The 25,356-nt window shown below is 42.5% G+C and overlaps 2 protein-coding genes across 5 annotated transcripts; both read right to left on the reverse strand.

Moving 5' to 3' along the window:
• Positions 1-3,005: 3,005 nt before the first annotated feature.
• On the reverse strand, positions 3,006-13,023 carry LOC123723737 (ras-related protein Rab-35). 3 transcript variants are annotated; one of them, XM_014168527.2, is made up of 8 exons: positions 12,594-13,023; positions 11,060-11,825; positions 10,733-10,902; positions 10,206-10,256; positions 9,919-10,042; positions 7,110-7,234; positions 5,589-5,713; positions 3,006-3,546 (listed from the first exon to the last, which is right to left on the reverse strand). In XM_014168527.2, exons 3-8 carry the CDS (start codon positions 10,791-10,793, stop codon positions 3,397-3,399), a joined length of 636 nt encoding a protein of 211 aa, XP_014024002.1. In that variant the 5' UTR covers positions 10,794-10,902; positions 11,060-11,825; positions 12,594-13,023; the 3' UTR covers positions 3,006-3,396. The 3 variants fall into 3 exon arrangements, with proteins under 3 accessions (XP_014024002.1, XP_014024001.1, XP_045561956.1); XM_014168526.2 differs by having other exon boundaries at positions 10,733-11,825; XM_045706000.1 differs by lacking the exons at positions 10,733-10,902; positions 11,060-11,825 and having other exon boundaries at positions 12,590-13,023.
• Positions 13,024-13,318: 295 nt separating this feature from the next.
• On the reverse strand, positions 13,319-24,686 carry thoc6 (THO complex 6 homolog (Drosophila)). 2 transcript variants are annotated; one of them, XM_014168525.2, is made up of 13 exons: positions 24,386-24,557; positions 24,156-24,247; positions 23,865-23,929; positions 23,563-23,666; positions 23,404-23,441; positions 23,187-23,235; positions 23,037-23,108; positions 22,768-22,870; positions 22,581-22,630; positions 14,864-14,926; positions 14,380-14,490; positions 14,144-14,272; positions 13,319-13,565 (listed from the first exon to the last, which is right to left on the reverse strand). In XM_014168525.2, exons 2-13 carry the CDS (start codon positions 24,236-24,238, stop codon positions 13,485-13,487), a joined length of 948 nt encoding a protein of 315 aa, XP_014024000.1. In that variant the 5' UTR covers positions 24,239-24,247; positions 24,386-24,557; the 3' UTR covers positions 13,319-13,484.
• Positions 24,687-25,356: the final 670 nt, after the last annotated feature.

The raw sequence follows: 25,356 nt of genomic DNA on the forward strand, positions 1-25,356 counted from the left end.
CCATGTTTCATGAGCTGAAATAAAAGATCCCAGAATGTTCCATACACACAAAAAGCTTATTCCTCTAGAATTTTGTGCACAAATTTGTTTACATCCTTGTTAGTGAGCATTGCTCCTTTGCCAAGATACAGGTGCACCTTGTGCTGGGGACAATAAAAGGCCACTTTAAAATGTGCAGTTTTGTCACACAACACCACAGATGTCTCAAGTTTTGAGGGAGCCTGCAACTTGCATGGTGACTGCAGGAATGTCCACCAGAGCTGTTGCCATAACCCGCCTCCAATGTCGTTTTACAGAGTTTGGCAGTACGTCCAACTGGCCTCACAACTACAGACTATGTGTAACTGCACCAGCCCAGGACCTCCACATCCGGCTTCTTCACGTGCGGGATCGTTTGAGACCAGCCACCCAGACAGCTGATGAAACTGGGTTTGCACAACCAAAGAATTTCTATACAAACTTTTAGGAAAATGTCTCAGGGAAGCTCATCTGTGTGCTCATCGTCCTCACCAGGGTCTTGACCTGACTGGAGTTCTGCGTCGTAACCGACTACCTGTGGGAAAATGCTCACCTTCGATGGTCACTGGCATGCTGGAGAAGTGTGCTCTTCACGGATTAATTCCAGTTTCAACTGTACCGGGCAGAACGTTGTGAACAGAGTGCCTCATTGTGGCAGTGGGGTTATGGTATGGGCAGGCATAAGCTACGGACAACAAACACAATTGCATTTTATTGATGGCAAAAAAAAAACTGTATTCCCAGTCATGTGAAATCCATAGATTATAGCCTAATGCAATTATTTAAATTGACTGATTTCCTTATATGAACTGTAACTCAGTAAAATCTTTGAAATTGTTGCATGTTGCGTTTATATTTTTGTTCAGTGTAGTTACAGTTAACGATCTAGTTAATGTGTTTTGAGTTTTCCACATCCTCTTCCCCAAATTAATTAGCCTATGATATTAGATCCATATAAAGATGTATGTAATTCATCTTCATTCAAAAAATATTTATCTGGAAATTCTGGTCCTATTTTAACAGTAAAATAGCAACTATAGTCTAATTGTCAATCCAAAATTAATTTCTAAGATAAATACTCATGATTTGAGTCTGACTAAATCATAGGCTGGTGCAACCAACTGTAAAAGTTAGTGGCAGCAGTGACAGCAGGGGAAAATGTAGAGCCCTGTAATAGTAATGAACACTTATAGTAGGTGTCGATTCAGGGGAACACATATGGCAGGCACTAATTTGCAATATAGCCTAAGTCATTAGCTTGGCTTTTATAACGTATAAGGCTTAAGCAGACAGACAGAGAACAAGAAGAAGCACAGAGTGACAGCAGAGAAGATGCTGAGACATATCGACAGCACAACAGGGAGGCAAACAAAATGGCTAGAGCAGATGCACAGTTAAAGTGGTGAGTTGTATCTCCAGTGGTGCTTTTACATATTGTATTTGTTTTAAACATGGACTGGTTAAAAAAGAGGAGGACCATGTCTCGTCAGTCACTGGTACAGAAATGGTTGAGAAACGCTATACTGTACTGCCAATGTTGTGTCAGCACTACTGCCTGTCTCTAAGTAGGGTGTATATGGGGGGTGAGTTGGCGGCACTCGCAGTTATGTGGGCTGGTGTGGGTAAAATGCCAGTCCGCCCCAGCCCAATTTACTAGTATAGCTATCTCTGACCTCTCCATGCTCACAAAACCTTTGTAGCAGGTCAGGAGAGCATTTTCACTTACCCAAACCCTTTTCCTAACCTTAACCTCCGTCTCCAAACCTGCATGTTAATTCTCCTAACCTGCTGCATAAAAGTCATTTCCGTACCAAAGTGGTTTGAAAAGAGTGTTTCTCTAACCGCTTGAGCAGCCAGGGGTGCATTCAAGATAATTGAGTAAATAGTTACTGAACATTGGTGTTACAGAGGCACAAAATGCATAGTTGTGTAAAAAAAGAAACCAATTACCATAGTCTTGCATTACAATAGATCTGTCTATTTTGCATCACCTATGGCTTTGCAAATAAACTACTGGTATAGTAGCCCAAAGGCCTGCAGATGGTGATATTGAGTCGTTTCATCTTACCATCCATAGGGAATGTATTCAGGCTGCAAAAGTGTCGACTACCCTCCATAACTCGATTTAATGGTGATAAGGCGAAGGGAAGAACGAGGAAAATATGCATACTTTCTTCATGAAACAAAATGTTCAACCTCCATTCAAGGGTGGCTAATGCTACTTCCTGACATTGTGTACAGCAGCATTCAGACCAAGAGTAAATAACAGACTGCTGCAACTTGATTGGCTGAACGTGATATGCAACATCCGGGACTAGCATTTAGCCACTCTATCATGGTGGTGGAAAATGGTGTTTCATAAAGTATGCATATTTCCTGTGTTGCCATTACATTGAGTTAAGGAGGAAATCAACGCTTTTGCAGCCTGAATGCAGAATGTTTTATATATGAACCGGTCCACGGGGGATACAAGTGAGGAGCCGGCTGCATACATACCCTTTGGACAGTGAGATGAAACGACTCAATATCGCCATCTGCCGGCCTGGTATAGTGAATGTTAATGTCTTAAATACATTAAGTTTGGAGCATAGGTTTGGAGATACCAAAGTAATAATACATTTATCTTTCTGGAGCTAAGCCTCTCTCATGGAATATTCAATATATGGGCCCTTTAAAAACTAATTTAAGGTGTTGTGATATTGGACATAACCCAAGTTTGTCTTCACATGGTTTTATGCCTTTTACTTTTTATCCCATAAGTTGGCTGTAGGAGAGTGCCTTAATTGTCAACATTGAAGCACTGGCACAAACTGACTTTAAGGGATGGATATACTAGATAATGTGTATCATACACACTTGGGAATCTTGTGTTAATTTACCACACAAAAAAAAGAAATCTAAAAAGAAAAAGAGTGTAATGGGGTTCAGCATTGAAATACTGAATAGGTTTTAGCAATGCTATATTGCATATAAAAGGCACACACAGATTGACTTTATTGCTCACTGTTTATTTAGACGTTATATTTGTCACATGACAGTCTTTTTCATTACAAATAAGACATATGCATCACACTCTAGTCACTTTTGAAGTCATTAGTGTATTTCCTAAATTAGGGGTTTTAATAAGTTTGACACGTTGGGGATCCAGTTTCCTTTTTAATGATGAAATGACATTAATATACATTCAATAAAAAATAACTGCTAGGGTAAAAATTCGGCACGTAACAGTGGTTCTCTGTCCTTAACCTCTTGTAATCTTGTCTCAGTGCAATGTCAACATGTAATGTCCTGGCTCTTTCACATGAGCGCAGACAGACTTTGGATGCTCGACTCTCCATTGGTCTGTCCTGTTCTTAGAAAATCTCCTCTCTTTCTCCCTCAGCAACACTTCTTCCCCCTCTTCCTCCTCTCTCTGTGTCTGTGAGAGTTGATGTCAACCGTTTCCTTCTCTCGTTCCCGCTCTCTCTCTGCACGACTCTGACTCTGCTTCTTTGTCCGAAGGACCATGTGAGTGAAAGCCATAAACATCTGAGGGAAGGAAAGGGGGAGAAATAGAGGGGAGGAGCGGAGAGGTAGAAGGCAAAGGAGCAAGACAGGGCAATGACTGTAAAATACATACACACCCGATACATACAGTTGAAGTCGGAAGTTTACATACACTTAGGTTGGAGTCATTAAAACTCGTTTTTGAACCACTACACAAATGTCCTGTTAACAAACTATAGTTTTGACAAGTTGGTTAGGACATCTACTTTGTGCATGACACAAGTCATTTTTCCAACAATTGTTAAGAGACAGATTATTTCAATGTATCACAATTCCAGTGGGTCAGAAGTTTACATACACTGAATTGACTGTGCCTTTAAACAGCTTGGAAAATTCCAGAAAATAATGTCATGGCTTTAGAAGCATCTAATAAGCTAATTGACATCATTTGAGTCAATTGGAGGTGTACCTGTGGATGTATTTCAAGGCCTACCTTCAAACTCAGTGCCTCTTTGCTTGACATCATGGAAAATCAAAAGAAAATCAGCCAAGACCTCAAGAAAAAAAATTGTAGACCTACACAAATCTGGTTCATCCTTGGGAGCAATTTCCAAACGCCTGAAGGTACCACGTTCACCTGTACAAACAATAGTACGCAAGTATAAACACCATGGGACCACGCAGCCGTCATACCGCTCAGGAAGGAGACGCGTTATGTCTCCTAGAGATGAACGTACTTTGGTGCGAAAAGTGCAAATCAATCCCAGAACAACAGCAAAGGACCTTGTGAAGATGCTGGAGGAAACAGGTACAAAAGTATCTATATCCACAGTAAAACGAGTCCTATAATCGACATAACCTGAAAGGTCGCTCAGCAAGGAAGAAGCCACTGCTCCAAAACCGCCATAAAAAAGCCAGACTACGGTTTGCAACTTCACATGGGGACAAAGATTGTACTTTTTGGAGAAATGTCCTCTGGTCTGATGAAACAAAAATAGAACTGTTTGGCCATAATGACCATCGTTATGTTTGGAAGAAAAAGGGGGAGGCTTGCAAGCCGAAGAACATCATCCCAACCGTGAAGCACGGGGGTGGCAGCATCATGTTGTGGCGGTGCTTTGCTGCAGGAGGGACTAGTGCGCTTCACAAAATAGATGGCATCACGAGGAAGGAAAGTTATGTGGATATATTGAAGCAACATCTCAAGACATCAGTCAGGAAGTTAAAGCTTGGTCGCAAATGGGTCTTCCAAATGGACAATGACCCCAAGCATACTTCCAAAGTTGTGGCAAAATGGCTTAAGGACAACAAAGTCAAGGTATTGGAGTGGCCATCACAAAGCCCTGACCTCAATCCTATTGAGAATTTGTGGGCAGAACTGAAAAAGCGTGTGCGAGCAAGGAGGCCTACAAACCTGACTCAGTTACACCAGCTCTGTCAGGAGGAATGGGCCAAAATTCACCCAATTTATTGTGGGAAGGTTGTGGAAGGCTACCCGAAAACGTTTGACCCAAGTTAAACAATTTAAAGGCAATGCTATTAAATACTAATTGAGTGTATGTAAACTTCTGACCCACTGGGATTGTGATGAATGAAATAAAAGCTGAAATAAATAATTCTCTCTACTATTATTCTGACATTTCACATTCTTAAAATAAAGTGGTGATCCTAACTGACCTAAGACAGGGAATTTTTTACGAGGATTAAATGTCAGGAATTGTGAAAAACTGAGTTTAAATGTATTTAGCTAAGGTGTATGCAAACTTCCGACTTCAACTGTACCAGTACACACGGAAGTGCTATTCCTTGGAGAAGGAGTGGCCGCCATGACTAAGGTGAAATAAGATAACCGTTTTAGAGATATGAGAGATGACCATAGTCACACTTCTGATCGCACCACAGCCCAAACTCACAATTCCCTGTGAGAGACATATCAGGTCTCAAGCTCAGCTTTCTCAAAGACATCCGGGATATTTGAGGCTTAGTTTTATTTTGACAGAGCTGACTATTTTTATTTTACTATTATTACTAGGAGGAAGTGAATGAGGTACACCCTGGGTTTAGAACATGGCTGCTAGGCTAACCTCTTCCACGTTGATATTTTCTTTGGCACTCGTCTCAAATACCCGGACACCCACCGACTCCCCGAATCGCATTGCATCATGGGAGTCCACCTGCTTCTTTGAGGGGTCGTCATTCTTGTTCCCCACTGAGGGAGGGCGAGAGAGAGAAATGGGGATGAATGAAAGATGTTGTTTTGGACAGCACAGTACACTACATGACCAAAAGTATGTGGACACCTGCACGTCAAATATCTCATTACAAAATCATGCCTAATCTGCTATAACAGCCTCCACTCTTCTGGGAAGTCTTTCCACTAAATGTTGGAACATTGCTGCAGGGACTTGCTTCTATTCAGCCACAATAGCATTAGTGAGGTCGGGCACTGATGTTGGGCGATTAGGCCTGGCTCGCAGTTGGTGTTCCAATTAATCTCAAAGGTTTTCTATGGGGTTGAGGTCAGGGCTCTGTGCAGGCCAGTCAAGTTCTTCCACACCAATCTCGACAAACCATTTCTGTATGTACCTAGCTTTGTGCACGGGGGAATTGTCATGATGAAACAGGAAAGGGCCTTCCCCAAACTGTTGCCACAAAGTTGGAAGCACAGAATCGTCTAGAATGTCATTATATGCTGTAGCATTAAGATCTCATTTCACTGGAACTAAGGGGCCTAGCTCAAACCAGGAAAACAGCCACAGACCATTATTCCTCCTCCACCAAACTTTACAGTTTGCACTATGCATTGGGGCAGGTAGCATTATCCTGGCATCCCCCAAACCCAGATTCGTCTGTCGGACTGCCAGATGGTGAAGCGTGATTCAGCACTCCAGAGAATGAGTTTCAACTGCTCCAGAGTCCAATGGTGGCGAGCTTTACACCACTTGGCATTGCGCATCATGATCTTAGGCTTGTGTGTGGCTGCACGGCCATGGAAACCCATTTCATGAAGCTCCCGATGAACAGTTATTCTGCTGACGTTGCTTCCAGAGGCAATTTGGAACTCGGTAGTGAGTGTTGCAACCGAGGACAGATGATTTTTACGGGGTCCAGAACTTGGCGGTCCCATTCTGTGAGCTTGTGTGGCCTACCACTTCGCGGCTGAGCCGTTGTTGCTCCTAGACGTTTCCACTTCACAATAACAGCACTTACTGTTGACCGGGGCAGCTCTAGCAGGGCAGAAATTTGACGAACTGACTTGTTGGAAAGGTGGCATCCTATGATGGTGCCACATTGAAAGTCACTGAGCACTTCAGTAAGGCCATACTAGTGCCAAGGTTTTTCTATGGAGATTGCATGGCTGTGTGCTCGATGTTATACGGCTGAAATAGCCGAATCCACTAATTTGAAAGGGTGTCCACATACTTTTTGGATATATAGTGTGTGTCTATCAGTTCACAAATCAGCCATAACATTAACACAATGGACTGGAAGTCAAAAGTCATTCCTCAGTGATTTTCCTCATTACTAATTTTCTATCCATTCGTCCATCTACTCTATCTTGCCATCTACTTTACTCTTCATCCATCTCAGCACACCAAACTCACCTAGGATCTTACAGACGTTGTCACAGTTCTGAGTGATCTCATTAAGCCACCTCTTCACATTCACAAACGACTCTGGGTTGGTGACGTCATAAACAATAATCACACCATGGGTATTTCTGTAATACCTGGTAGAAGAAACAGGGACAAAAGGGGAAAATAGCAAAGGACTGTAAAGAGTACTGTATAACACAGGAAATCGCTACATTGTTTTGTGGGAGATTGGTTGGCTGGCACTCTGCCCAGGCTGGTATCAATTAGAGGTCGACCGGTTATGATTTTTCAACACCGATACCGATTATTGGAGGACCAAAAAAAGCTGATACCGATTAGCCAGCCGATTTTTAGATACATGTAATAAATGACATATACAATAATACTGAATGAACAATGACATTTTTTAATTAACTAGTCTCAAATAAATAATGAAACATGCTCAATTTGGTTTAAATAATGCAAAAAAACAGTGTTGGAGAATAAAGTAAAAGTGCAATATGTGCCATGTAAAAAAGCTAACGTTTAAGTTCCTTGCTCAGAACATATGAAAGCTGGTGGTTCAATATTCCCAGTTAAGAAGTTTTAGGTTGTAGTTATTATAGGAATTATGACGCGTCGACTATTTCTCTCTATACCATTTGTATTTCATATACCTATGACTACTGGATATTCTAATAGGCACTTTAGTATTGCCAGCCTAATCTCAGGAGTTGATAGGCTTGAAATCATAAACAGCGCTGTGATTCAAGCATTGCTAAGAGCTGCTGTCAAGTGCAGTACAGTTTGAATGAATGCTTACGCGCCTGCTGCTACCTACCACCGCTCAATCAAATATCAAATCATAGACTTAATTATAATAAACACAGAAATACGAGCCTTAGGTCATTAATATGGTCAAATCCAGAAACTATCATTTCGAAAACAAAAGGTTTATTATTTCAGTGAAATAAGGAACCGTTCTGTATTTTATCTAACAGATGGCAACCCTAAGTCTAAATATTGCTGTTACATTAAACAACCTTCAATGTTATGTCATAATTATGTAAAATTCTGGCAAATTAGTTTGCAATGAGCCAGGCGGCCCAAACTGTTGCATATACCCTGACTCTGCGTGCAATGAACGCAAGAGAAGTGACACAATTTCCCTAGTGTAATACTGCCTGCTAACATGAATTTCTTTTAACTAAATATGCAGGTTTAAAAATATATACTTCTGTGTATTGATTTTAAGAAAGGCATTGATGTTTACGGTTAGGTACATTTGTGCAACGATTGTGCTTTTTTCGCGAATGCACTTTTGTTAAAACATAACCCGTTTGGCGAAGCAAGCTGTGATCCGATGATAAATTAACAGGCACCGCATTGACTAAATGCAACGCAGAACAAGCTAGTTAACCTAGTAATATCAACCATGTGTAGTTAACTAGTGATTAGGTTAAGATTGATTCTTTTTTATAAGATAAGTTTAATGCTAGCTAGCAACTTACCTTGGCACCTTTCTGCACTCGCGTAACAGGTGGTCATCCTGCCATGCAGTTTCCTCGTGGAATGCAATGTAATCGGCCATAATTGGCGTAACAAAAATGCCGATTACCGATTGTTATGAAAACTCGAAAAGCGGCCCTAATTAAGTGGCCATGCCGATTAATCGGTCGACCTCTAATATTAATAGCACTTAACTGAGTTAATGACTGAGCTAAAGACCCTGGGACTAAACACCTCCCTCTGCAACTGGATCCTGGACTTCCTGACAGGCCGCCCCCAGGTGGTAAGGGTAGGCAACAACACGTTTGTCACGCTGATCCTCAACACTGGGGCCCCTCAGGGGTGTGTACTTAGACCCCTCCTGTACTCCCTGTTCACCCACGACTGCGTGGCCAAACACGACTCCAACACCATCATCAAGTTCTCTGACGACAACAGTGGCAACGATGAGACAGCCTATAGGGAGGAGGTCAGAGAACTGACAGTGTGGTGCCAGGACAACCTCCTCTCCCTCCATGTGAGCAAGACAAAGGAGCTGATCGTGGACTACAGGAAAAGGCGGGCCCAACAGGCCCCCATTCTCATCAACTTGGCTGTAGTAGAGCAGGTCGAAAGTTTCAAGTTCCTTGGTGTCCACATCACCAAAAACTATCATGGTCCAAACACACTAAGACAGTCATGAAGAGGGCACAACAAAACCTTTTCCCCTCAGGAGACTGAAAAGATTTGGCATGGGTCCCCAGATCCTCAAAAAGTTATACAACTGCACCCTCGAGAGCATCCTGGCTGGTTGCATAACCGCCTGGTATGGCAACTGCTCGGCATCTGACAGTAAGACACTATAGTACATCACTGGAGCCAAGCTTCCTGCCATCCAGGACCTATATAATAGGCGTGTCAGAGGAAAGCCCATAAAATTGTCAGAGACTCCAGTCACAGACTGTTTTCTCTGCTATGGCACGGCAAGCGGTACCGGAGCGCCAAGTCTAGGACCAAAAGGCTCCTTAACAGCTTTTACTCCCAAGCCATAAGACTGCTGAATAATTAATCAAATGGCCACCGGACTATTTACATTGACCCCCCTCCACCATTTGCTTTGTACACTGCTGCTACTCACTGTTTATTGTCTATGCATAGTCACTTCACCCCTACCTACATGTACAAATTACCTCAACCAACCTGTACCCTCGCACAATGACTCTGTACCGGTACCCCTTTGAGCCTAAATCTTACAGTGGGTTTCACAACCAACTGAGGTGATAAACAGTGTTTGTATTGATATATAGCTTCTCTACGTGTAGATAGATCATTGATATAGATGATAGATTACGTTGAGGTGATGGTCCTGAAGCGTTCCTGGCCCGCCGTGTCCCAGATCTGCAGTTTGACTCGCTCCCCGTCTATGTCCACCGTACGGATCTTAAAGTCCACACCAATTGTAGTGATGTAGCTGCCTGCAGGCCAAAGCAGAGAGGTTAGAAACACACACGCACGCACACACCACATGCTAAGCACACATTCACAATCTTGAGGAAAATATAGAAAGCACAGTTCCTAACCACACACATTCACATTGTTTAATAGTATATACTGATCAGATAGAGAACAGCAACTCACCAGAGAAGGAGTTATCTGCAAATCGTAGTAGTAGACTGCTTTTCCCTACATCTTGAACATAGAGGTTAGACAGGTATGAGAGGTTAGGTGATTAGGCCTTTCTTCATTCACTTCTGAGTATACAGTATCAGGCTACTTATTGTCCCATTACAAGTAGCCAACATACAGCAAGCCATATCACTACATCATGGGTAAAGGTTTTAAAATCTATCATATTGTCTGAACAGTTAGCGACAAATAAGTCTACTTCGTCAATCATCAGAGCTGTAAGCTTGGTGAGTAAGTGAGGCATGTTCATCATACTCACCCATTGATTAAGCAGATTGACTGATATTTGCTGTGTTACTAAGGAGATTAAACAGTAACCTAATCCTTTAAATCACAACTCACAAAATATGACCTGCCCGCTAAACATCATTGTCACAGCACAGCTACACTTGAATTACACTACTATTTTAACACAGACAGAGTAAGCACTAAGGGACCACAGGAACTTTGTATGAAGATGGAAGTTAAGATGCACTGACTGGAGTCTCCAATGATGAGCAGTTTGAAGAGATGGTTGTAGTCCTTTCCCGGGCCCGCCATTTCTGCAGACAGTGCTGATGGTTTCAGTAATCCTCTCCCAATAAATGCAGTTCCACAGGAACAGTTTCCAGTCTTCCCAAATCCCAGGATGAAACAGTCTCCCCCTATGCTACCAGTTCAGAATGGAAGATGTACAGAAAACATCCTCAAAACACTTCCATTGAAATTTCATTTCCTGTTGATTTCCCAGATCAGTTCCAGTCCACTCCAGACTTCTTATTCAATATTACAAACTATTTCTGTTACCTCCAAAGTGCAATAATTACCAGTTAAATCAAGCCTATTTCCAGTTTAGTACATGGCATTCCGTTGTCGTGCTAAGGCCTCGGTTAGTTCTGGTTCCACCTCAGTTCCAGTTCCTCCCACTAACTCCAGTAGGGGATTCCTAGTTCATTGCAGCACCACATTCCGACTCATCACAGGTTCACCTAAGTTTTCTTTCCACCAGTCCAGTGCAGTAATGTGTTTTTCCCCCTTAGTTGAGCTGCAGTGACAGATGCTGAAGGATTTCTGACACTTTAAACTCTACACAAGGGCAAAGAGACTATCCTCATCAAATTGCGGTCTGGCAGAGTCAATCACTTCCTCCATGAGCATCTGAAAGTGCTCATAGTTGTTGGTCTGTGTCCAAGGTAGATGGATTGTTGTTGCTTGATTAGCTAATACTTAGATATTCCAGTGGGTAGCCTATGGATGTAAGGATTCACGTCACTGCTCTTCTCAGTTACCACTCTTACTTATCCCACAGTGTTGCTGTCATCTCTGCGTCAAGTTATCACGCACCTCTTACAAGAAACAAAATAACAGGCAGAGGGGCCTGAAGGGCTGGACAAGCAGAGACCGAAAGCAAAAATTTGAGAGGGTGAAGTACTTCCTCTTTCAATCTACAGTCCATGCAACGTTTTCATCCATTGAACTGCTTCGGTCTCAATCCCTTGGTTTCACTTCCTCTCTGAGCTATGGGATGGTGGTCACCTTAACAGTATTTGGTTTGTTTCAGGCTTTCCTCAGCTCCCTTGTTTGGACCATAACCTGAAAAAGAACATCTGTATGGCACATTTATCAATGACAATATACAGGGACAGAGTGAGGAGACAACCTGTAGTCTGTCAATTCCCTGTGACCACATGCCAACCCAGTCCCTGTATGCACCCTCCCTTCCCTGTTCACTAGCACAGCTGTGTCTCTAAATGTAACGTTTCCAACCGTTTGCCCCCTCTCCACACACATTAAACATAGGCCTATATGAACCACACCTATATGAAACAGCCTGCATACATGGTTGAAGGCGTAATGGATTGGAAAGAGGTTAAAACAAAATGTTGGGGGAAAGGTTATAGGGTTAAATAGTAGAAAGGGTGTATCATAGAAACATAATTTTTCTTTGATATTCACTAAGTGACCAAAGTATTTTTAGGGACAGCGTCGCCGATTTAGGGCGAAAGAATGGCAAGAACTGAGTTTTTTTCACATAATAAACACATTAAAAAGAGCACACTGGGCGAAAGTTAGGATTTATTTTCAAGAACTGACACATTCGTACAAAGTTAAAATATTTTCTATGGCTTCTAATTCATCGTGATTATCAATGAAAACATTACTGAAAACGCTGGGAAAGTGTCCCTCCCAAAACCTACAATCGTCAGCTGTATGAGGAAAAACGAGCTGGCTGGGTCACAACAATAGCGCACTTCGTAAATTAGCTACAATCGCAAACTACTCAAAAACAGTTGATGACACAAACCACAATGTTTGATTTAATTTAAACCATAGACATGTGGGTTTAACACACTTACCTACCATGTAACCAGAGGACATTATCAGCCGCTAGGATCAGCAGTGACTGCCTGAGCTGAGGCTAGATTCGTTTGTATCCGGGATCTTTGGGGATTGCTATTTGTTAGCCGCTCACCCACAGACGAAGTTAAAAGTTACTTTGTCATACAAATGTAATGAACGCAAAACACAACTCCGCTAGATAACGGTAGAGGAATAATTCCTCGAGAATAGCTAAGTTTATATGCGCATTTCAAACACGTCGTGCTACAAAATGATCAATAGCGATGACTTGTGCAGGTCAGTCGGAAGGAGAACCACGAGAATCTGGTTGACCGTTCCGGGGGAATGACTCAGGAAAGGTCGGAGCCTTAGACTGGTCAACGGCCCGACGTCTGCAGGCCACACATGAGTGTTGTTGAGTCACTCACATCCAAATCATGTGCTTCTCCCTCCTCTCTGTTCACCCCATCTTGCTCAATGTGCTTTATCTTGTCTCATCAATACATACAAAAAAAATTGGTCTGTTTGTACTATACTTGTTTAATGTGATTATAGTAGTAGGCTGGGTTACTTACACTAGCTCTACAAATATGAAATAGAAACACTGGGGAGGGAACCCAACACTCTAGCAATCTAAATGGAATAATCGAAGACTTTATGTAGACAAGATATACAGATTTTTCAGACAATGTATTCCTTCAGAGCATAAGGCCGGGGTTAATTTATCATCAAGACTGATGCACAGATATGGAAAAGTGAGCAAAATATTTTATTATCATAAAAACACATCAGGATGAATCCTGGAATGGGAGTCCTTTGGACAAGAGAGGCATGAGTTATATACACAATAGTGTAGTACAATTAATCAAGAAATAGCACATTATGAGCTCAAATCGGGTTGTGTGTGTGTCCTCAGAAAGACAGCGAGAAGGTTCTGTAGGACAGGTTGGTGAATACGTCCATCTGGTGACTGCTTCCACCTACTGTCAGCACCTGGAAAAGCAAAGACATCACAACCACTTCCTTCATACACCAAAAACCACCACAGTTCCTGCTCAACAAAACTCAACCATATCAACACTGAGACCATATCAAAACTGAATATCAATAATATCATCCAGGCTGTATCACATCCGGCCGTGATTAGGAGTTCCATAGGGCGGCGCACAATTGGCCCAGCGTCGTCCGGGGTAGGGCGTCATTGTAAATAAGAATTTGTTCCTAACTGACTTGAATAATTAAATAAAGGTTTAACAAAAAATAAAAAGATGTACTGAAGCTTTGATGTGGACAAAATATATTACATTTAATCATTAGTAATGCTCTTATCCACAGCGACTCAGTAGTGAGTGCATAATTACTTTACTTTTTTTTTTTCTCGTACTGGTACCCCATGGGAATCGAACCTACAGCCATGGCGTTGTAAGCGACATGCTCTACCAACTGAGCCACACAGGACTTACGAACAAGAACAGGAAGAAAACAAGCGGGACAAGCGAAGAAGGAAATTTAACCTGAGGGGTCGGATGAGTAATGTGGAGTGTTCAGATGGTATGTCTAATGACTCTCACCCTGTGTTCAGTGCTGTTGAGGTTCAGTGCCAGCGTGTTGAGGGAGTGGGGGGTGCAGGGGATCTGAGCCTTTACCTCTCCCCCGAGGAGACAGTGGGACACACACTGGCCCTCACCCACCGACAAGATCTACAGGCGGGGGAGAGATCACACACACACGGACTGTCTGCAGTTAGAGAAAGACAAACAAACTTTCTTTCTCCCTTCCCACACACAGTCTGACCCACACGTCTCACCATGTCCTGGTAAAAGTTGGCTTGTCGCTGGCATCCGGAGAGAGGGAAGATGGAGGTGGGTGACATGGAGCGGAGGTGCCATAGGGAAAGGGATGGGCCTCCTCCACAGAGCTGGTGGGGAAAAATAAGGGACAGGGGTTAGGGAGAATTATTTAATTACATTAAAAGGTGATCAAATTGTAGGAGAAAATGCTGAGTAATGTTACTGTCTCTGCATTGCAAAAAACATTTCAGGCATCTCGAGTTTTCATCCTGAAGGACTAAAAGATAACAGCACGAGACATTCCACAGGTGGAGTCGACCTTCGCGACTGTTCTAATGTATCGCCACGACAACCACACTGATAACAACATAAGTGCCGCATTTCAGACTGAGGTACAGAACAAGACAGGACAATTTCTAGAAAGAGAGAGCTCATCCTATGGGGGAAGGGACGGTTGACTTATGGGAAAAAACTAAATTGCCAGGGCTGCCCTTTCCTCACCATCCAATCAGAGTCGGTCGTCAGGCAGCTGATCCACTTGCCATATTGGGGGCGGGCACATTCCTAGAATGAGGGAGTGAGAGAAGAGAGAAAGAGTAGAAGCATTATGATTTTGTTTGTAGTATGATGTGTATTTTGTTACGCAATCTGCAGAAAGGGGCGGCGGACTTTGTATTTTTATAAATAACAGCTAGTGCACGATATCTAAGAAGTCTCGAGCTATTGCTCACCTGAGGTAGAGTATCTCATGATAAACAGTAGACCACACTACCTACCTAGAGAGTTTTCATAGTTGTTTACATACCACCACAGTCAGAGGCTGGCACTAAGACAGCATTGAATGAGCTGTATTCCACCATAAGCAAACAGGAAAACGCTCACCCAGAGGCGGCGCTCCTAATAGCCAGGGAATTTAATGCAGGAATTTAATCAGTTTTAGCAAATTTCTATCAGCATGTTAAATGTGCAACCAGAGGAAAGAAAACTCTGAACCACGTTTATTCCATACAGAGATGGATACAAAGCTCTCCCTCGCCCTCCATTTGGCAAATCTGACCATAATTCTATCCTCCTAATTCCTGCTTACAAGCAAAAATTAAAGCAGGAAGCACCAGTGACTAGATCAATAAGAAAGTGGTCCGATGAAGCAGATGCTAAGCTACAGGACTGTTTTACTAGCACAGACTGGAATATGTTCCGGGATTCCTCCGATGGTATTGAGGAGAACACCACATCAGCCATTGGCTTCAACAATAAGTGCATCGATGACGTCGTCCCCACAGTGACCGTACGTACATACACCAACCAGAAGCCATGGATTACAGGCAACATCCGCACTGAGCTAAAGGCTAGAGCTGCCGCATTCAAGGAGCGGGATTCTAACCCGGAAGCTTTAACCCAAAATCCCGCTATGCACTCCGACAAACAAGTAAAGTGTCAATACAGGACTAAGATCGAATCGTACTACACCGGCTCTGACGCTTGTCGGCTGTGGCAAGGCTTGCAAACCATTAGACTACAAAGGGAAGCATAGCCGAGAGCTGCCCAGTGACACGAGCCTATCAGACGACCTAAACTACTTCTATGCTCGCTTCGAGGCAAATAACATTGAAACATGCATGAGAGCACCAGCTGTTCTGGAAGACTGATCACGCTCTCTGCAGCCGATGTGTGTAAGACTTTTAAACAGGTCAACATTCACAAGGCTGCAGGGACAGATGGATTACCAGGACATGTACTGTGAGCATGCGCTGACCAATTGGCAAGTGTCTTCACTGACATTTTCAACCTCTCCCTGTCCGAGTCTGTAATACCAACATGCTTTAAGCAGACCACCATAGTGCCTGTGCCCAAGAACACTAAGGTAACCTGCCTAAACAACTACCGACCCGTAGCACTCACATCTGTAGCAATGAAGTGCTTTGAAAGGCTGGTCATGGCTCATATCAACACCATTAGCCCAGAAACACTAGACCCACTCCAATTTGCATACCACCAACAGATCCACAGATGATGCAATCGCTATTGCACGCAACACTGCCCTTTCCGACCTGGACAAAAGGAACACCTATGTGAGAATGCTATTCATTGACTACAGCTCAGCGTTCAACACCATAGTGCCCTCAAAGCTCATCAATAAGCTAAGGACCCCGGGACACCTCCCTCTGTAAATGGATCCTGGACTTCCTGACGGGCCGCCCCCAGGCGGTAAGGGTAGGTAACAACACATCCGCCACGCTGATTCTCAACACAGGGGCCCCTCAGGGGTGCGTGCTCAGTCCCCTCCTTCACTCCCTGTTCACTCATGACTGCAAGGCCAGGCACGACTCCAACACCATCATTAAGTTTGCCGATGACACAACAGTGGTAGGCCTGATCAGCCTATAGGGAGGAGGTCAGAGACCTGGCCGTGTGGTGCCAGGACAACAACCTCTCCCTCAACGTGATCAAGACAAACGAGAGGATTGTGGACTACAGGAAAAAGAGGACTGAGCAGGCCCCAATTCTCATTGACAAGGATGCAATGGAGCAGGATGGGGGCTTCAAGTTCCTTGGTGTCCACATCAACAACAAACTATCATAGTCCAAACACACTAAGACAGTTGTGAAGAGGGCACGTCAAAGCCTATTCCCCTCAGGAGACTGAAAAGATTTGGCATGGGTCCTCAGATCCTCAAAAGGTTCTACAGCTGCACCATTGAGAGCATCCTGACTGGTTGCATCACTGCCTGGTATGGCAATTGCTCGGCCTCTGACCGCAAGGCACTACAGAGGGTAGTGCGAACGGCCCAGTACATCACCGGGGCCAAGCTTCCTGCCATCCAGGACCTCTATAGCAGGTGTCAGAGAAAGGCCCTAAAAATTGTCAAAGCCTCCAGCCACCCTAGTCAGACTGTTCTCTCTGCTACTGCACAGCAAGCGGTACCGAAGCGCCAAGTCTATGTCAAAGAGGATTCTAAACAGCTTCTACTCCCAAGCCATAAGACTCCTGAACATCTAATCAAATGGCTAACCAGACTATTTGCATTGCCCCCCCCCCCCCCTCCTTTTTACACCGCTGCTACTCTCGTTGTTATCATCTATGCATAGTCACTTTCATAACTCTACCTACATGTACAGTGGGGGGAAAAAAGTATTTGATCCCCTGCTGATTTTGTACGTTTGCCCACTGACAAAGAAATGATCAGTCTATAATTTTAATGGTAGGTTTATTTGAACAGTGAGAGACAGAATAACAACAAAACAATCCAGAAAAACGCATGTCTAAAATGTTATAAAATGATTTGCATTTTAATGAGGGAAATAAGTATTTCACACCCTCTGCAAAACATGACTTAGTACTTGGTGGCAAAACCCTTGTTGGCAATCACAGAGGTCAGACGTTTCTTGTAGTTGGCCACCAGGTTTGCACACATCTCAGGAGGGATTTTGTCCTACTCCTCTTTGCATATCTTCAAGTCACTAAGGTTTCGAGGCTGACGTTTGGCAACTTGAACCTTCAGCTCCCTCCACAGATTTTCTATGGGATTAAGGTCTGGAGACTGGCTAGGCCACTCCAGGATCTTAATGTGCTTCTTCTTGAGCCACTCCTTTGTTGCCTTGGCCGTGTGTTTTGGGTCATTGTCATGCTGGAATCCCCATCCACGACCCATTTTCAATGCCCTGGCTGAGGGAAGGAGGTTCTCACCCAAGATTTGACGGTACATGGCCCCGTCCATCGTCCCTTTGATGCGGTGAAGTTGTCCTGTCCCCTTAGCAGAAAATCACCCCCAAAGCATAATGTTTCCACCTCCATGTTTGCCCGGTGGAGATGGTGTTCCTGGGGTCATAGGCAGCATTCCTCCTCCTCCAAACACGGCGAGTTGAGTTGATGCCAAAGAGCTCCATTTTGGTCTCATCTGACCACAACACTTTCACCCAGTTGTCCTCTGAATCATTCAGATGTTCATTGGCAAACTTCAGACGGGCATGTATATGTGCTTTCTTGAGCAGGGGGACCTTGCGGGCGCTGCAGGATATCAGTCCTTCACGGCGTAGTGTGTTACCAATTGTTTTCTTGGTGACTATGGTCCCAGCTGCCTTGAGATCATTGACAAGATCCTCCCGTGTAGTTCTGGGCTGATTCCTCACCGTTCTCATGATCATTGCAACTCCACAAGGTGAGATCTTGCATGGAGCCCCAGGCCGAGGGAGATTGACAGTTCTTTTGTGTTTCTTCCATTTGCGAATAATCGCACCAACTGTTGTCACCTTCTCACCAAGCTGCTTGGCGATGGTCTTGTAGCCCATTCCAGCCTTGTGTAGGTCTACAATCTTGTCCCTGACATCCTTGGAGAGCTCTTTGGTCTTGGCCATGGTGGAGAGTTTGGAATCTGATTGATTGATTGCTTCTGTGGGTGGACAGGTGTCATTTATACAGGTAACAAGCTGAGATTAGGAGCACTCCCTTTAAGAGTGTGCTCCTAATCTCACCTCGTTACCTGTATAAAAGACACCTGGGAGCCAGAAATTTGTCTGATTGAGAGGGGGTCAAATACTTATTTCCCTCATTAAAATGAAAATCATTTTATAACATTTTTGACATGCGTTTTTCTGGATATTTTTGTTGTTATTCTGTCTCTCACTGTTCAAATAAACCTACCATTAAAATTATAGACTGATCCTTTGTCAGTGGGCAAATGTACAAAATCAGCAGGGGATCAAATACTTTCCCCCCCCACTGTACATATTACCTCAACTAACCGGTACCCCTGCACATTGACTCTGTACTGGTACCCCCCCTCCCCCCCTGTATATAGGTCTCGTTATTGTTATTTTACTGCTGCTCTTTAATTACTTGTTACTTTTATTTCTTATCTGTATTTTCTTTTAAACTGTATTGTTGGTTTGGGTCTCGTAAGTAAGCATTTCACTGTATGGTCTACGCCTTTTGTATTCGGCGCATGTGACTAATACAATTTGATTTGACAGGGATGTCAAACACTCAGCCTGCTGCACAGGCCCTATGCAGGTTCTAGTGTAGACCGCCTTTCCGGTTAAATAATGTTAAGGAGTGTTTTGTCAACACTAAATTATTAAACTGGTGAGAAATCTGTGATCGTTGAAAAAAATAATTTAGTTTGCTTGATTTACTATCATCCTAAATTAAGATAATTATTTTGCAATATCTAATTAAAATGTATATTACCCAACTAAACAAGCTAATGTTTTGACCAGATCGAATTGGGGGAATTACACATCGTTTTACCTCAGATTGGTGATGTTAGTATAAAAAAGTTTATAGTCAACACGATGACAAAAGATTAATTGCTTAAAACAGATCAATATGTTTGGTTTTGTACTGTTGATTTTGTCATACGCACTGAGGTTCGCAGGACTTAGAAGGCAGCCATCATTTTCTTTCTGAAATGGCATGGATAATTTGGTAGTTCGTTCTTAAACGACACTAGCCACTCACAAATGCACAAACTTGACAGTCAAACGATCACTTAAATAGCAGCCAACAGTTGTCACTGTTGATATCCTATGGAGGGTTGTGATTAGTTGAAGTTAACAGAAAGTCCCCCCCCCATACTATAGGCCAGTCCAAAATATAGATATAAGCCTTCTACACATTCTCATCTAAACAACAATGTATAGGTTATTCCAAGTTTTCATGTGGCCTTTGAATAGTGTTAGTTTAAACAGCGCGACAGCCAAATGTTTGCCCCCTGTTCTATTGATTTTCAGCGGAATCGATGGAATTTACAAAAAGTGTGGCGGTACACTTACTGCGTTGGCGACCCACTTGAAGCAAATTACCACTTCAAAATGTAGCTAGCTGTCTTCTACAAATTGTCCTCTAACCAGTGATGTACACATCATTCACAGACTGCGTGTAGTTTTTTAGCTGTTACTTTTAAAAGGACATTCAACATTACTATTACATTTTAGTCATTTAGCAGACGCTCTTATCCAGAATGACTTACAGTAGTGAGTGGATACATTTTCTTACTGGTCCCCTGTGGGAATTGAACCCACAACCCTGGCGTTGCAAGTGTCATGCTTTACCAACAACCTCATGAGACCTCATATCCCTCCTCTTGCGCAACAATTGATTTCAACGTGATAATCGATAGGAGTGATTGCAGGGGCGGAAATCCCGGGGGGGACACGACCCCCCCATCCTGGGAAAAATATGATTTGTCCCCCCCAATATATCACTGAAACATAACTATGTAATTTAAATAATATTAATAATACGCAATGAAAGCAATTGTGCTGATTATAGACACTTAATAGCGCGTTTTTAAGTTTCAAAAAATTGCGACCCCCCCCACCCTTTGCCTCACAATGGTTTGATCCACTGCCAGTTCCTTAGCTTGCTAGGTAACAGAGAGGTCGTATCTACTGTCTGAAAGGCACTCAATGCACGTAACTGACGTGAGGTTAATCCAGTCAATCGCGCACACACACACTAGCTGAATATGCAAAGCTAGCGCGCAAATATTAACTATTAAGCTAGCTAGTACCTATTCCATTTATGTGACGTCGTCAAAGATGGAATCTTTGCTATCGTCAATTTATTCCAAGATCAGCATGCAGATGATGTAAGTTAGTGCTTCAAAGTCCCTGTGATAAGGTTAGCGATAAACTGAAATCCAAACTGAACTACACTCTCTTCTACCATTGTCTTAAATATATTTAATGGTCTCGTTGCAAAAGCTAAATTGTCGCAAGGGAACTTTTATTTATCTATTTTATTTCACCTTTATTTAACCCGGGTAGCAAAGATTATAGCAAACACCACTGAAACTGAATTGGTGCTCGCTAGCTTTGCAAATTCAGCTATTGTTGGAAGCCAGCCAATATGAAACAAACTATTAAAATTACAAAAGGTTGCAGCATATGTTGTGTAAATGGTGAACTCATACAGCTGTCAACTCGTCATTTTAATCCGTTTCACATTTGCTAGCTACCCTTTTGATCGAAGCCCAAATAGAATGATTGAAGATGATAGAAGCCCATCTCCTACTGTAAATAACCTACACACTGTGTGTGTAGCCAGCCAGCTAGAAAAATGGCTGAAAAATAAAAGACGGACATCAGAGTATTTTTCTATACACCAAAACGCATAGTAAGAACCCTAGTAGCCTAATATCTCAAAGACTAGTTGATAAAATGTTCATAAGAAAGAAATGAAATTCCAATGGAAATGTTTCACAATGTCGTCATTAGGCAGAGCAGGCAACAGATGGCACACAGACAGCAGAGTTGGGGACAGATATGCAGGGACAGACTGGCAGAGACAGGGAGTCTCAGGTAAGTTTGTTGAGTCTTTGTTTGGCAACATTATGAAAGGTTCTCAATTTTTTTGACTTGTAAAATAGGAACATAATTGGAAAATGCCATGGATACCCCCACTCTCAACTTAAACTGGTGACTGAACTAAGATTTGTTAAAGGCAATGGTATTGCTGTTGTGATTAGTTGTGTAGTTTTGGGTACCGGTAGTTAGGAGTACGGCAAACACCTTATTTCTTTGGTTCCTCAATATACATTTACCATATTACAATGTAGGCTATGTGTTACAGCACTACTTTTGGTGTCCCCCTCAGGAATTGCTCTTGAGAAAATTTCATGTAATTGTCCCCTCCAAAGTTGATATCAGATTTTCGCCCCCGGAGTGATTGACAAAACAGTGTTGAGTTTGTCTTTCTGTTTTGGTGAACCTTGTACCAAAATGCAACATTCCAAAATGTAGCCAACTGTTCTGCAGGTTTTCCTTTAACCAGTGATGTAAAAATATATCCAGTTTACATGTTTTTTGAGCTGTGGTAGTTTCAACAGCACATACATGTGCAACAAAAGTAATCATATGGTTGTGAATATGTAGATTGGGCTATTTATCAATATGTCTTGGCAACAGGAAGGAACAAGAGCATCATTTAACTTAGTTTTAGCAATATATAAATTGAACTTAACATCAATTTCCAATGGTATTGTACTTAAATCAGGTAACAACCGCTTGATGAATTCAAAAATAGGCTGTGATTGATTTATTTTTGATGATATACCAGAAATCACCAAAACAGGTTTGCCCTGCCTACATATAAAACATGTTTTTGGTTAAACAAAAAATTACTTAAATATACTTTTGCATGTAAGAAAGATGCTACATTATAACTTCTGTACATATGGAGGGTAGGGGCAGGCAACCACCCATCCCAATATCTTACCTCATATTTGTAGACCTCAATGCAGTGTACGGATTGGCCAGTCCTGTAGTCTGGAGGCGGAGTTCAGAGAGTGAGATACATGACAACACTAGAGTATAATGTAATACAGCCATGCATTGATTGCAGATGTGTCAATGACAGATAGCGTAACCTGAAGCAGTGATAGGTTGATGCATCCGTCACTCACCCCATATCCTGACAGCGCCGTCCTCACTCCCAGAGAGGATCTCCCCCTCCCTCTCTCTCACACTCAGACAGTGGATGTAGTCTGTATGACCCTGCAGAACTGACTGGGGAAGGGAGAGAGAACAAAGGTTAAGTGTGGGATAGCGAGAGAGGAAAGGATGAAGAGAGAAGATATTAAAAGATGTAGCAACGAAGAATATTTATTTAAAATGTTCAACATCACATGGGTGAATCTTGAGACCGAATCGAAGCAATGAATATTTCTCAAACCTTAAAGACGCCACTTTCCAGATCCATTATGTGGATGTTATTGTCCCCTCCACCAATCACTAGACTGTTCTCCTGAGAGAGTGAGAAAGAGAACACTTGTCTCAGTACAGTGAGGTACTTAATGAATCTGACAAGTGTCTGTGTACTCACAGTGGGATTGATAGTCATGGCATTGATCTCTGGGATCTCCAGGCTGGATCTGCAAAGAGGGGCATTTATGAACAAACACTTTTTGGCTACAAACATCAGACAGCAAAGACAAAACATCTGGAGATAAAATAACCAACACAAATGTACACAGTCTACACACACACACACACTTTCTTGTGTTTTCTAAAAACAAAGTTAGGGCTGATTGGTGCCTTACTTGTAATTCGGCCTCTTTGTCCAAGCAGCCTTGGTATTCTGGGAGAGAGACACAGAGACATGGTCGATATCACATACTGTCATAGACTGTATAGAAATACTGTTCACACTAAACAGCCATTCATTTTGGTAGGCTTGCTTTATCTTGTAATGGCCGTACCCGCTTGATAAGCTCCGCCCAGCTCCAGGCGCTGATCTCGCCATTGCCGGCACTCAGGAGGTGAGAGTCCGTGGAAAGGAGAGAGAAGACGGGCCCCTCGTGAGCTGAGTGAGAATAAACGTGTGAAGGGGAGAAAGACAGAAAATTAAGAAATAGAAGAGGAGTAGACTGACAGGTGTCCCACTTAATCTAGGGATGAAGGGTGAGATACAGCATGTCTTGAAAGCTATTTCACACTGGTGTTCTACCATAAAGTAGCAAGTAGAGACTGTTTGAACATATCAAAGGAAAGAAAGACTAACCAGTAAATGTGAGGATGGGTTTCTGGCTCAGATCTGTAGCATCTGGGCTAAGCGCTGAGGAGAGACTGGGGAAAATTATATAAATAGCATTTTACTATAAAGAACTAAGTAAATAAGATACATTGGACTTGGGCACCTCAAATGTGCTTTATCCATTCAAACATTAAAATGATACATTTGTATTGCAGGGACAGTTTGATTACATAATCTCTGTTCATATCATAATATTTCTCACTACTCAAAGTGCAAGCAGCCAGTAAACTGCATGTCCTCGACCTAGCTCGGTCTCACCTGAACACCGCTATCTCGCCGTAGTTGTTGCCGGCGGCTAGGAAACGACCACAGGGAGAGAAACTCTGGGAGAACACGGACATGTGGAGGTGCTGGACGAAGAACACAATGACACATAGCTAATGTAATTAAGATATCAGATTTATAAAAGCAATAGCAGCATTTTAAAACATATTGAATGGGCATGATACAAGTATTGCTAGCTAAATGTTCAACGTTAGTAACATTACCTAACTAATGTAGCTAGCTAGATGACAAATAACATGTCTGTAAGCGTTCATGTAGCTAGTGCAAATTAACACGATTGCTAGCAATGTAGTTATCTGAGCAGGCGACTTGATTGCCGTTGATTGCATGACTATTCCTGATATGCTCAGAAGAAAACAGTATAGATGGTAGACACTGTTACCTCGACAGGACCCATTGTGAAGACAAATATACAGTTTTAAGCGTCAGAAAATATAAATATTGTTGAGCTCAACTTCTGTTTACGAATTTCGTGTTTCCCATTTAAACCAAACAGTCGCCAAAATATACAATGAGACAGATATTTCACCGGATGTATTAATGTGAAGCATCCGGTTGGCGTTTCCGTTCACTACCAAATATGATGATGAGAGGAAGCCCAGTGGCCGACTTGGTGACGTGTGGTTGTTTCAGCGCAGTTCCCGAGTTGGAATATTACTACCTTAAATAATACTTTTAAGATCAATTGGATAAAACAATTCCTAAGAAGACCCACTTCTATCTGGAATTTTATTCCTCATCATGTTTTCTCTACTTTTGGTGGCCTTAACTTCATGTTGTTTTGCAATTATAATATTGACAAAGTTCCAGTGAAACGTTCTGCTTTTCATCGGCAGGTTTTCTTGCCATGGTCCTTAATTTATAAACATAATTTTTCTCCACACAGATATTATATATGGAATAACACCTAAAGATTTTGCAATTGTTTTAGATGCCATTCCCTCAGGTGTTGCTTTATTATTCCGGAACGTGTCAAGACCTGACCCTCAGAGCCTACCTTCTATTGACCCTGTTAACTCATCGGTAGGAAAGATTTGTTTCTCTTTTGGTCCATTCAACAACAGAGCGATACGAACCTTGTTTCAGCGGGATGTTGTATCTATACCTTCTGTAATGCCTTATTAGAATGGATTTATTGATAATATCTGTTGGAAAAAAGTTTGGATGTTGCCAC

This window comes from Salmo salar, chromosome ssa23, assembly GCF_905237065.1.
Source record: "Salmo salar chromosome ssa23, Ssal_v3.1, whole genome shotgun sequence".
Lineage (NCBI taxonomy): Eukaryota > Metazoa > Chordata > Actinopteri > Salmoniformes > Salmonidae > Salmo > Salmo salar.

Coding starts and splice junctions, on each gene's coding strand:
- thoc6 (XM_014168525.2), bottom strand. CDS start 24,238: ATGTCCGTGTTCTCCCAGAGTTTCTCTCCCTGTGGTCGTTTCCTAGCC. Junction 23,109..23,186: donor CCATGACTATCAATCCCACT/GTGAGTACACAG, acceptor TCACTCTCTCAG/GAGAACAGTCTAGTGATTGG. Junction 14,491..14,863: donor CGACCGACTCTGATTGGATG/GTGAGGAAAGGG, acceptor TTTCCCCACCAG/CTCTGTGGAGGAGGCCCATC.
- LOC123723737 (XM_014168527.2), bottom strand. CDS start 10,793: ATGGCGGGCCCGGGAAAGGACTACAACCATCTCTTCAAACTGCTCATC. Junction 10,043..10,205: donor TGCAGATAACTCCTTCTCTG/GTGAGTTGCTGT, acceptor TTTGGCCTGCAG/GCAGCTACATCACTACAATT. Junction 3,547..5,588: donor AAAATATCAACGTGGAAGAG/GTTAGCCTAGCA, acceptor TCCTTCCCTCAG/ATGTTTATGGCTTTCACTCA.